Genomic DNA, 12,362 nt, shown 5'->3' with positions numbered 1-12,362 from the left:
ATTAAAATAAATTTCTGACACCATTAAAAATTATTAATTGACTTTATGATTCATTAATAAAAAGGGATTATTTGTTATAAAACTATAAATTTTAAGGAATAAAATATAATTTTCAAAAATAAGAGAGATAACTCATATTTTAAATAAATTTTAAAAAATATATTTATATTTTATAAAAAAAAAATGATGTTTGAATCATAATGATGCAAGACTGAGAAACTTTGGATGCTTGTTATCAACACAAGTGGGAAAAAAAAAAAGGAAGATGTGACATTCATGTGGTGTTATTTAAAACAAATATCTAAACTAACTCTACTTTTCTTTTTCTTCACTTTGAGGGGAAGAGAGCTGGTTTTGAGGGTGGGGAAATGCTATGGCGTGTATCGCTTTAGGGGTGGATACGATGTGTACTTTATTATTAAATGTGTAATTAAGTTATTAAATTTTGTAATATTAATTATAAAATGGGTAAATCTTATTAAAAATTGACATAATAAAACATGTCGTAATCAAGTTATAAAATATTAGACATCTTGTCATGTCAATTCATGATAATATTACACAATTTATAATTGATATTATGAAATTTATTGATGTAGTTATACATTTAGTGGTGGGGTGTGGTATACACTATTTTAGGGTTCCACACCAATGTTCAACATCACACTACTTGGAGCATCTCCAAATTCTTACTTTTTTATTCTGCTATATTTATTTTTTTCACATGAAATTTGAGTAAAAATTTGATCTAATTTACAACATTTCAATTCTTACTTTATTTATTTATTTATTTTTTATCTCTTTTTTTTTTTTTTTTTTTGGGCGGGGGAAATTCCAAACTTATTCCAAAAATATGTTTTGAACACTTTTATTGAAAGAAAACCATTTTTAATCATTACTCTTTTTTAAATTTCTTCAAATTTAAGTAAAAATATGAATGTTGAAAATTTGATTGATCTTTGATTTGGTGAAAAATTACCTCACTTGATTTTATACAGATTTGATAAGATGGTTGGGAGTATATTTAACCTCTATTTTTTTATTTTATGTTAAATTTAAATTTGATATAAAAAAAATTGATAAAAGGATTAGGATGCTCTTACCCTTAAAAATATTTGGATTTTGTAAAACAGACATGAACTTTAATAATAGACATTTTACGGTTGAAGAATGTGCAGAAGGTCCTGTAAAGTTAGTTTTGAAGGTTAGTTTTCTTCTTTTAGACAGAAGAAACAACTTTTCAATAACCAGTGTTGAAATTTCCTATGAATCCAACTGGGATTAGCTCTTCTTTGATGAGATGCACGTATCATCAACCTTCTAATAATAAAACAGTCCCCAAATTTTGAACTGATGTAACAAACTCGAATTACAAGCATGTGTTGTAATCTGAAAAATAAAAAAAATGCACCATTTTGAGGCATCGAATTTGAAATAATAATAATAATAATAACTTCCTTTGAAGCATGTGATGTATACAACATTTTTTCTGGCATTCTCTAACACAAGCACACAAATGATAAAACCTTTACACAGTTGTAATACTACAGAAAAAGAGATGCCCCAGCAACAAATTTCTCACTCATTGCTTGAGAAACAATGGTGTATGTGTATCTGCTTGTCTAAAACTATCAATTTTACAGAGAGAAAATGTGATTTTTAAGTAATATGAACAAATTTACTGTCGAACAAAGACTCGGAGACACATAGGTCCCTTTCAAACTTTGGAGTAGCTCCTTGCAGCATTTTGTCTCACTCAGCATCCCACAAAGTAGATTATTGACTGATATCACAACAAATCAAAGTGAGAAAATGTAACTGAACTCAGTTAATAAAATGATAATCTACAAACATTACACTACTTTCGGAATACTCTTTCAGTCAATTTGAACAGTAGAATATAAAAAATGAAATTCTTATTCCATATTTTCTGTCATTCTTCATTTTCTTATAACAAAAAGATAATTTGAGAATTGTCCCAAACTTGATGGAGAGGAGTTTCTTACCAAAATAACAAACAGAACCACATCAAAGATTGCAACCACCCTCCATTCAGTTTTCATGTATTGTGCAACTCCTGCCCTGGAAGCATGAAATACAGGAAAAGAAAAGGGAAATGCAAATTTCATATAACAGAGGTAGTAGAGGGAGAAGATGGGAAAGTAGTAATGTTTACTAGCAGAAATCACAATTGTAGCACTTGATTGCCTTGGAACTTTTGTAAATTTTGCAATCCTTGTTGGAACTGATTGGGAGAAAGCTCAAGTCATAGTATGAAGCATTAATAGCAGGATAACCACAGTTAATAAGGAATTGAGACCCAGAAGAAAAGGAAAAGAAAATAATGTGTGAGAGAGAGAGAGAGACCAAAATGTAATTATTCAGAAGAAGAGAAAGGATAAGGGAGGTCGACAACAACCAGCAATGGGGGTCAGTTTTGCCAGTTTGTATTGTTTAAGAGTCTGCAATGAGAGGTGAAAACTTTACCATTAATTCATACGAAACAGACGAGAAATGAGAGTTTAAAGTCGCAAAATGGACCTTATATTTTTTGGACAGGTTATTACAGTCATCAGATATCACGAGACAACTCCTTAAGCACTCCCAGTAATGGGTGTTGTTTAGTTGGAAGAAAGGAGCAAGATTAAAAAACCAACCAAAAAATGGTATTCTCGCATCGATACTCTAAACTGCTAAACACATACAATGATCGATGTGTACCTGTTTTAGAAAACATGATATGTAGTCTTGAAGTTGATATTCCTTGTACCTAAGCAGACAGATTAATGCCCACTGTTGTTCCCCCGCCCAAAGAAGACAGAATTTAAAAGAACAGAGATTTTTTTAAACAAACAAAAAATCATAAAGCATATGGAACTCACTATTTCTTTTTTTGACTAAATTTTTTTGTAGTATGTTCTTCCTCGACAAATAGCAGGCTACATTATTGAGGGACAAGAGTAGCCCCAGACAGAGAGTAATATTTTGACTGTTTAGAGTTTACTTCTTCACTATCCTTTTATAATCTTTCCTTGTAGGGCTAAAGCTTGTTTGTAAGGACTTATGCATAACATGAGTGCTTTCACACCTAAAAAAATGAGACATCAACAGTGATTCTATCATAGAAATCATGGGGTGATCTATCTTACCTCAAACCAGCTACACGGTGACCAGATCCATTATTTGTTATGATAAACCCACAAAAGCGAGGTGCCACAAAATGAATCATGTCAGAAAACTAATACTCGAAGCACATAATTCAAACAAAAGCCACAGCATTGGATATGTCATAGGGTATAATGAACACTGCAGAGAACTTGCTTCAATTCATCTCCCATAGGAGAAAAAAGAACAAATACAGGTTGACAATAAGGAAGAAAAGACGGATTGTCATGAATGGTGCAAACTGTAATGCAACGGATTGTCATCAATAAAACCAGTTGAATGTATCAGAATAATAAATAAATAAATAAAAACAGGAAAAGTAGTTGACAACACTGATTAATAGCAAGGTAGATGGGCAAGATAACTCTGTAAATGGACAACATCTGCAGTGTTAGTTTTCAATGAAACCACAGTTTGACGCAAAACTGATACCACATCCTCGAACTCCTATGTCCACTTCCATTTTAGGATGATTGAAAACCTCCAAATTCAAAAGAAGAAATTCTAAAAGTATTCAACAATGTTTGAAAAGCAAACAGACCTGTAGTTTCAACCACTGTTCAAGAGCATTGTCTACCTGTCTTTGAATAACAAGTCATATCTATAGATCATCTAAAATTTCACACCAAAAGTAATTGGCCTCCCTCATCGATTAGCAGTTCACTGATTGGTAATATCATTAATAATGTGACAGGATAACTGGACCAGCAAGTCAGGACCTGAAGAGCTTGCTTTGTGAAGAAGTGTGTGCTTATATAGTTGTTTTAGTTCTAGGGTGGAATTATCTTTATCTAGCCAAGCGAGGAGCTCCACTAAGTTGATCATTACAATTGTTATGGTAATTTGTAATCCGCAATTATGTAATGCTGCCAAATTTTAGATACCATTTGAAACTTGAATCAAGTTGATCATTACCATTTGAAATTTGATGCTCCAACAACAAATTTCTCACTCATTGCTCGAGAAACAATGGTGTACGTGTATCAGTTTCCTAAAACTATCAATCTTACAGATAGAAAATGTGATTTTTAAGTAATGAGAACAAATTTACTGCCAAGCAAAGATTTTTGGATATACATAGGTCCCTTTCAAACTTTAGAGTGGCTCCTTGCAAGATTTCGTCTCACTCAGCATCCCACAAAGTAGATTTTTGACTGATGTCACAACAGATCAAAGTGATAAAATGTAACTGAACTCAGTTAATAAAATGATAATCTACAAACATTACACTACTTTCGGAGTACACTTTCAATCAATTTGAACAGTAGAAAATATACTTATAATATAATATAATTGCAAGGATAACTATAAGAATATTTTTCTAATAATTTGTTTAGTTCTTTGATAAGAACATAGTGAGTTAAATAATACAATTTACCAAATTGACCCTATAACTACATAGAAAATAAGGATTAACAAGAGAATATATTAATGATAAATTAAATATCAATAAATAAATAAGCAAGTAAACTTGAATTCAACATTTTTACTTGTGCCAAAGGGAAAAGCACAGGGACAAGTTGTATTGTTTTATTATTATAATATAAACATATTAGACTTGATATTGAAATGAAATATTTGTAAGACCTATTGAAAATCTAAAAGGTAAACAAGCTACTAGCTTAAATGAATACCTAATTCTCAAAGGTTAGTATTTTGCATTATAAAATTAGATTGTGGTTTCTCAACATTCTTTAACTTATGTGTAACTTATTACTAACAATTTTAAAAGTATATTTTTCACAAACGTATCCTAGTCGTATCTGTACCCTTTTTTTTGTTTTGTTGTATCACCATATTTGTATCGTATCGTATTCGTATCCATGCTTCCTAGCTTTCAATTCACCATACTTGCAGGGCATAACAACGTGTGAGTGAGACAGACTAGGGAAGCTATCCAAGAACAAAGAGTAACTATCAAATTTCTAGGCTGGTGCATAGAAGTTAAATAGGACCACTGTCTTGGAAAGCAGCTCAAAAGACAACGTGAAATTGAAATATGGAGAGACGACCTACATTCATTAAATTCATAACACCCTAACTCTGAATGAAAGTTGCTGGAAGAAAAAATCAAGAACTAAAAAACATTCTCATTGAAATGACATTAATGAGATGAGACTAATGAATCTACAACTATTTCTTTCAATTTATGTGGTTCAACCTAAAGCCAACAAAGTGTTAACTATACAAACTAAATTAGTGAAACTAGCTAGACAAACCAGTGAATTTGTTCAGTAAATTATTATACATGCTCTTTATTAGAAAAATAAAAATAAAAATAAAAATAAAAATAAAGAGAAGAAGGAAAACTGTTAAAACTACTCCACTTCACCTACTCCACTACACAACTCCACCTCCACTTCACCTACTCCACTACACAACTCCACCTACTCCACTACACCTACTCTCCACCCACATCTCCTATATAAAGGAGACCAACCATGTACATAATATGTATCAATCATCAATCAAATAATACATACAATTTATTCTCTCTCTATTTCTCTTTATACATTAAATTTTACATGGTATCAGAGCAAGGTTAAGAACTTAGTATTTTTCGCTTCACCGGCGGGCGGCAACCTCGCCTTGGCCGCCCGCCGGACCTCAACCTAGTCCGCTAGAATTTTCTACACATACCTTCACTCTTCTTCACCACCTCGCCGAAGCAAACCCAAAATCCCTCTGGGACATTTCGTCGAACACCATGTCTGCAACAATGATGGGCATGACACACACACAGAGATGAGGCTGCTAACCCACAACATACTATCATCCAACATCAAGGGGGTCACCAATAGCTTCCCTCTCCGTCTCGAATTCGTGGAGTTTCCGATCTCAGTCCCGAGACGACCATCGACGAGCTCTGAGCTATGGCTTCCTCCTGGGCGTTGAAGGCGGCTCGTCAAGCCGCAATCGTTTCTCAGCTCTCCTCTCCGACTTCATCAGCTCAGGCCGCAAACAGCGCCGCGGCCTTGCTGGCGCCACTGATCACCATGGACCTCCAAGGGTTAATTTCTGGCAAAATCCAATGAGTCCATCTAAATGGAAGGAAGAGCATTTTGTGATTGTCTCTTTATCTGGCTGGGGTTTGCTTTTCTTTGGGGGATATAAGTTGTTCTCCGGAGGCAAGAAAGACGAGGAAGAGAAATTGGTGGAAGCATCACATTAGTATTGGGATTTTAAAGTCACTATCACAGAAGCTTTCTCTCAATAATGTGTTTGCTTGGTTTTCCAATCTCCTTTGATCTGAGCAAACCAGACACACAGAGACATCTCTCTCTCTCTAGTTTTTCAAACCCATTTTACTTTTCTTCTTTTATTTCTTTATTTTTTCTTTTCATCCATTTTACACCACCAAACACTTTCCAACCTACCAGCGCACATGCTTTCGCCATTAATATATTATTATTATTATTATTAAACCAAAAAAAAAAAAAAAAAAAAAACAACAACAACAACAACGCAGGTTTTAACAAAACCGTTGGCCAAGACACCCACGTGGGCTTGTCCTCTCTCTCTCCTCCGTTTGATTTCAAAATCTATTATTTTTATTTATTTTCTCCAAACCACTTTTAATCTCTTTCAAATACCCACTTTTATTTTATTATATAATCAACATACCCATCATTCTTTTCCCCGCTCAAATATATTATACTAGCCTTCATTGATTCCACTGTCTTCCAACACTTCATTTTATTTATTATTATTATTATTATTTTCACCAAAAAAAAAAAAAAAAAAAAAACAAAACTACATTAATTCCAATTGATTTTTCTGCCTTACCACACCTCCCATTCGAGTTTGCAAAACACACTTGTTTTATTCATATCAGGGATTCACCCCGCTCACCATTCTACACCAAAAAAAAAAAAAAAAAAAACAAACAAACAAACAAACAAACAAAACCACAACAAAACAACCACACCCACAGTGGGATTTTTCTTCTCTACTCTGCCGCCGGTCTTTTCTTCTTGCCTCCGTCCTGGGCGGCCCTTGACGGTGCTGCCTCTGTGTTTCCCGCGCCGCCGAGCACCTTCACTCCCTCCTGCTCCTCCACTGCAGCATATGGCGAACCTCCAAATCGGAACATAACGGTGGCCTTCTGCTTCAGCTCCTTGTTTTCCGCCTTTAGTACACATATTTCTGCTCGCGCATCCTTATACATGCGCTGGAGCAGAGCCAGTTGGGCGTTTAACTGCTGCACCTCATTTGTCCTACTCTGAAGCCGGTGCGACAAGTTTGTGACTGCCGTCATCGTCTCCACACATGACTTCAATGTATACTGATTGGCCTCAATATCTGATTGTGCTGCCATTCTTTGCTCCACAGACCGCATAGGAAAGGTCAACGGAGCAAACTCAGGGGCGCTTGGTTGAGGTTCAAGGGCAACCGCACCAGTTATCTCCCTTGTGGACTCGTTGAGGTCTGGAAAGAGAGTGAGCAGACCACGGGAAGAAGAGGTCATGTTATGGGTTGCTGAGTGTTTCAGATGCAACAGAGTGTTACAGAGTATCTCTCTCAGAAAACGAAGAGTTTTTCAGAGGTTTTTAGCAGGTTTTTATCTCAGTCTCTGCCTCAACCTCAGCCTCCGTCTTGGTTAAATAGCCAAGGCAGACACGCGCATCGTGCGCCGCTCGGTGCTAGACGACAACATGGGCGCGCAAGCCAAGGTAGTCACGCACATCGCCATAATGTCCGGCATACCTTTTTATGGATTGGGCACGCCTTTTGATGGCACGCCTTTTGAAAGATTAGGCACACCTTTTGAGGGTGCGACTTTTTAGGGGTCCGACAAGACTCTGTAAACTGTCCCGACATTGATTCCGGTTAGCTCCTTCATGGGTCCGACAAGACTCTGTAAACTGTCCCGACATTGATTCCGGTTAGCTTTTCCAACGGTCCGGCATGACCCCATAAACTGTCCCGACATTGATTACGGTTAGCTTTTACAACGGTCCGGCATGACCCCATAAACTGTCCCGACATTGATTCCGATTAGCTTCTACATCGGTCCGGTGTGACCTCGTAAACTGTCCAGACATTATCTCCTACAACGGTCTGACACGACCCTACCGTGTCTCCTATCCTATTTTATTTTATTCATCAGTTTACTTTCCTGTTTTGTTACTCTCTCCAAACTCAAGTTGGTTAGTGTCTATCCTCCTTGCGTTTGAAGGGGGGCTGTTAAAACTACTCCACTTCACCTACTCCACTACACAACTCCACCTACTCCACCTACTCCACCTACTCCACTACACCTACTCTCCACCCACATCTCCTATATAAAGGAGACCAACCATGTACATAATATGTATCAATCATCAATCAAATAATACATACAATTTATTCTCTCTCTATTTCTCTTTATACATTAAATTTTACAAAAACTGTCATATTTCTAAAAGAATCGACTAACCTCAACAAGATATCGTAGTCATCAGGGGGGAACAAATCCCTGTCAGCGAGTTTTTTATGTAATTCCTGGGTGACACTCTCCCCTTTTTCACTGCATATGTCATCTATTGAAATTGAAGAAACCCCCTGTAGACAACTTTTCTTTTTCTTTTTCTTTTTCCTTGAAAGAAAAAAGAAACTATTACAAATAGTAAATAGCTGAGAAAACTATTAGATTATCGCATAGAGCTCTGTAACTATTACAAATAGTAAATAACTGAGAAAATCAGAGTGTATGACAAACAGTGACACTCGAAATTATAGCAAAAGCATTCAATTTCAACAATGGCATTTAACAAAAATCCCTCATTTCTTACATTTTGTATTAATAATGCTCATGAAAAAATCACTTCTCTTCTGAAACATGAACATATATATACATACATGTACACTACACATAAGATTCTGGATATATAGATATGTGTAATATAAGAAGAATAACGGTAACGAAAAACACGCCCTAATAAGAGAGGTGGATAGGCAGAGTTACATTAGGCGGCAACTACAATGGAATAGGGAAGACAAAGCAGAGAGACAAGAAAGAGGGCAGAGGGCAGAGAGACAAGAAAGGGAGCAGAGGACAGAGAGAAACAAGCGTAGAAGTTAGTCTCCATTTTTTCTGCAAAAAACTGACCTCCTATTCTTCAAATACATACACATTTCAACAGATTAGCATGACCAAAATCAATCAAAAAGCACAAGAGTGAAATCAAATCAAAATGAATTTAATAATTACCATGGAGCGTAGATCTCAATGACAACGAAATTATGTTTGACAACAATTTCAGAGAAGTTGGAGTGATCTAGAGTGATCATGATCTCCTTCGATTGTATCTCCTTGCTTTCCGAGGCCAATGACAAAGCTGTTAGAGAGAAATTGAAGAAGAACAAGCAGATCCAAAGCCTAGACAAAGCAATTAGTGAGAATTGAAGAATTCATCGGATCCAAAACCTAGACACCATTTTTGATGCAGAGTATAAGAAGCTCAAGGAAGGCTAAATTCAGAGAAATGATGATACTTAGACATTGGCATGATTCCATAGAGAAACTAATAGGAATTTTATATAATTATGTTTCTAGTATTATTAGGGTATTATTTTATGTTTTGTAGGATTTTTAAGTCAATGGTATTTTGGTAATTTTCATTTTTGTTGTCATGGGTTGTAAGGGTCGTCCGTGGGTCGTCTTGCGGGTCGAGTTATTTAATTGGGTTCTATTTATGTTTCTTATTTAGTCTTAAATTAATTTTAGAAGTCAAAAATAATATAGTAGTTTCCTTTTTTGATTCTAGTTGGTTTAAGAAGCCTCTTAGTTCTATATAAAGCCATGTAATGCTATTAATTCAATAGACTTCATATTTTAGAGAATTTTATGGGTTGTGTGATGCAATTAAACCATAGGTGTGATGCCTAAGAAATTCTAGGAGTGATTCCTAGACTTTTCTTCTTCTTCTCCTCCTTTCCCTCTGTGATTTTCTGCACTTTAACAGCCCAAACAGTGTTCACTGGTTCTTTCACTGCCCCAGAACAGCTCTTACAGCGCTGTCCTGCATCAATTTCTGCAAAGCTTTCTCTCACTAAAAATTAAAAATCCTCTCTTTCTTTCTCTGTATTGTTGTGTACAATTTTGTTGTGGGAGAGTAGGGAAGGGTTTTATGAAAGAGTATTTCCTGAGGAGAGAGTGAAGTCTAGATAGAGGCATGATGGACCGAATTATGTCCAGCCCAGTAATACGCCCAAACCATGCCTTGTATAGGATACTGACATCTCAACACACGGAATTTCTTCACAAAACGCTGCCTCATGCACAGCGTTTTAAAAAACGCAGTTATATAAATGCCGGTATAGCCCATTTTTCTTGTAGTGTCTCTTCCACTTTTGCCACAGGAGGCCAAAAGGAACATACAAAAGTAGCACAAAAGAGATGAAAAAAACAAGTTAACCAATACAACTACTCATTATCATCAGTATCAAAAGCCAAAACATCATCATCACTAAAAGCTATAGTAAAAAAGTTCCATGCACCAACACATGCAAATCCAGGAGTAAATATAGGTCACAATGAATCCTAGAGCAAGGCTCAATGTGTTCAAACAAAATCTCAAGGACCATCACTAGACGGGAGATAAAAGAACCATAAGGTAGACTGCTAATGCTATGGCGGCGATCAAAAAATGATATGGATGATGCGTCATATGAAAAATCGAAGATCAATGGGATATCTTATCCCTATGGCATACAAGAAAACACAACTAGCTCTTGGAGAACATCAAAAGTGAGAGCTTATAAGTATTAGCTAAAACCCAATTGAGGGTACTATACAAGGGAGAAAAGTCAAGCTAAGTACACGACTCATAGAGGCAATCATAGCAAGGGACCTATGCCTTAAATACACAAAAAATCAACTCCTCCAAAGATGATGCCAAACCCTTAATGCAGAAATCAACTTTCCCTAAGACGATGCCACTCTCCCAATGAACTACCATTGAATTCCAAGCGTACAAGACAACGGAAAAATATGAGAACAAGCATGAAAAACAAGCAACTAAACCACATCTTTAAAAGTAGCCAACCTATCTAAAACTATCCTAACATAGCCAAAAACCTGGTCCATATCCTCCCCTCCCCCTTCTTGGGCATAATTATACTATGCTAATGCTTTCCCTCATTTTAGTTGCTGGCTTGGGGTCAGTTTTAAACCCCTCAGAAAGCTAGTCTATTACCTTGATAATTAGTGCTTTTCACATATGGAATACAATAATAAGCTTGTGTTTAAGTTCTTTTCGCTGCATGCTATGAATTTAATCCCAGGTAGTTTTATTCCTTGATCTAGTTTTTGAGATACATGGACTGAATTTCGCCTATTGGGTACATGCTTGGATTTTCTTATTTGAATTTGCCAATGTCCTCAAAAAATTTCATATTTTCATTATTTTCACATATGAACCTTCATGAGAGAATTGGAACTTTCTCTTCTCTTTTGTAGTAATTTTGAAATCAGGTTTGTAATGAGGTCACTTGGATATTCTCTTCAATTAAGACCCTATGGCAGCGCCATTTTCTTTAGGGTAAAAATTACACCATTAGTCCTTGTGGTAAATGTTAGAATTTATGTATGTATTACTGATTAATTGATGGATTTGTTTACAATTCCTATACAATCTATATAGGATTTGTTTACAATTCCTATACAATCTATATATAGAAGAAAATGTGGTAGTAGGTGTAGTGGAGGTGATAGTGGGTTAGGTGAAGTGGAGTGTGTGGTGAAGTGGAGGTAGGTGAAGTGGAGTGTGTAGTGGAGTAGGTGAAGGTAAAGATGGGAAATTCTAACAGCCCCCCGCAAACTCAAGGAGGAGAGAAACTAACCAACTTGAGTTTGGAGAGAGTAACAAAACAAGAAAATACATAAAAATAAAAAAGGATAGGAGACACTGTATGGTCGTGTCAGACCGTTGGTGAAGACACTGTATGGGGTGTCATAACGTTGTAGAGGACACTGTATGGTGGTGTCAGACCGATGTAGAAGACAGTTTATGGGGTCATGTCGGACCGTTGTAGAAGACAGTTTATGGGGTCATGTCGGACCGTTGTAGCAGACAATGTGGTGACAGTTGTTGTGACAGTTTACGGAGTCTTGTTGGACCCTTGTAGAAACTAACCGGAATCAATGTCGGGACAGTTTACAGAGTCTTGTCGGACCCTTGTAGAAACTAACCGGAATCTATGTCGGGACAGTT

General features: G+C 36.1%; 1 protein-coding gene across 4 annotated transcripts in view; it reads right to left on the bottom strand.

Moving 5' to 3' along the window:
- Nucleotides 1–1,422: 1,422 nt before the first annotated feature.
- Nucleotides 1,423–12,362, bottom strand: part of LOC145813928 (phosphatidylinositol/phosphatidylcholine transfer protein SFH13-like) — a 28,620-nt gene continuing 17,680 nt past the window's right edge. For 2 of the 4 annotated variants that reach the window (XR_014357361.1, XR_014357362.1), the window contains 3 exons: nucleotides 8,585–8,743; nucleotides 2,007–2,082; nucleotides 1,423–1,783 (listed from right to left, as the gene is read on the bottom strand). Coding sequence is in view for 1 of the 4 variants with exons in the window: in XM_082910351.1 (XP_082766477.1) it covers nucleotides 1,757–1,783; nucleotides 2,007–2,082; nucleotides 8,585–8,743; nucleotides 9,359–9,438 (342 nt within the window). In the remaining 3 variants the exon portion in view is untranslated. Of the gene's footprint in view, nucleotides 1,784–2,006; nucleotides 2,083–2,721; nucleotides 8,389–8,584; nucleotides 8,744–9,358; nucleotides 11,710–12,362 lie in introns of those variants that run through there. The other 2 variants (XM_082910351.1, XR_014357360.1) reach the window with 2 other exon arrangements.

The sequence above is a fragment of the Camellia sinensis genome, chromosome 15, assembly GCF_055761805.1.
Source record: "Camellia sinensis isolate YWXY chromosome 15, ASM5576180v1, whole genome shotgun sequence".
Taxonomy (NCBI): domain Eukaryota; kingdom Viridiplantae; phylum Streptophyta; class Magnoliopsida; order Ericales; family Theaceae; genus Camellia; species Camellia sinensis.
Note: the sequence above shows the minus strand (reverse complement) of the source record. Positions and strands in the feature narration are given on the sequence as shown.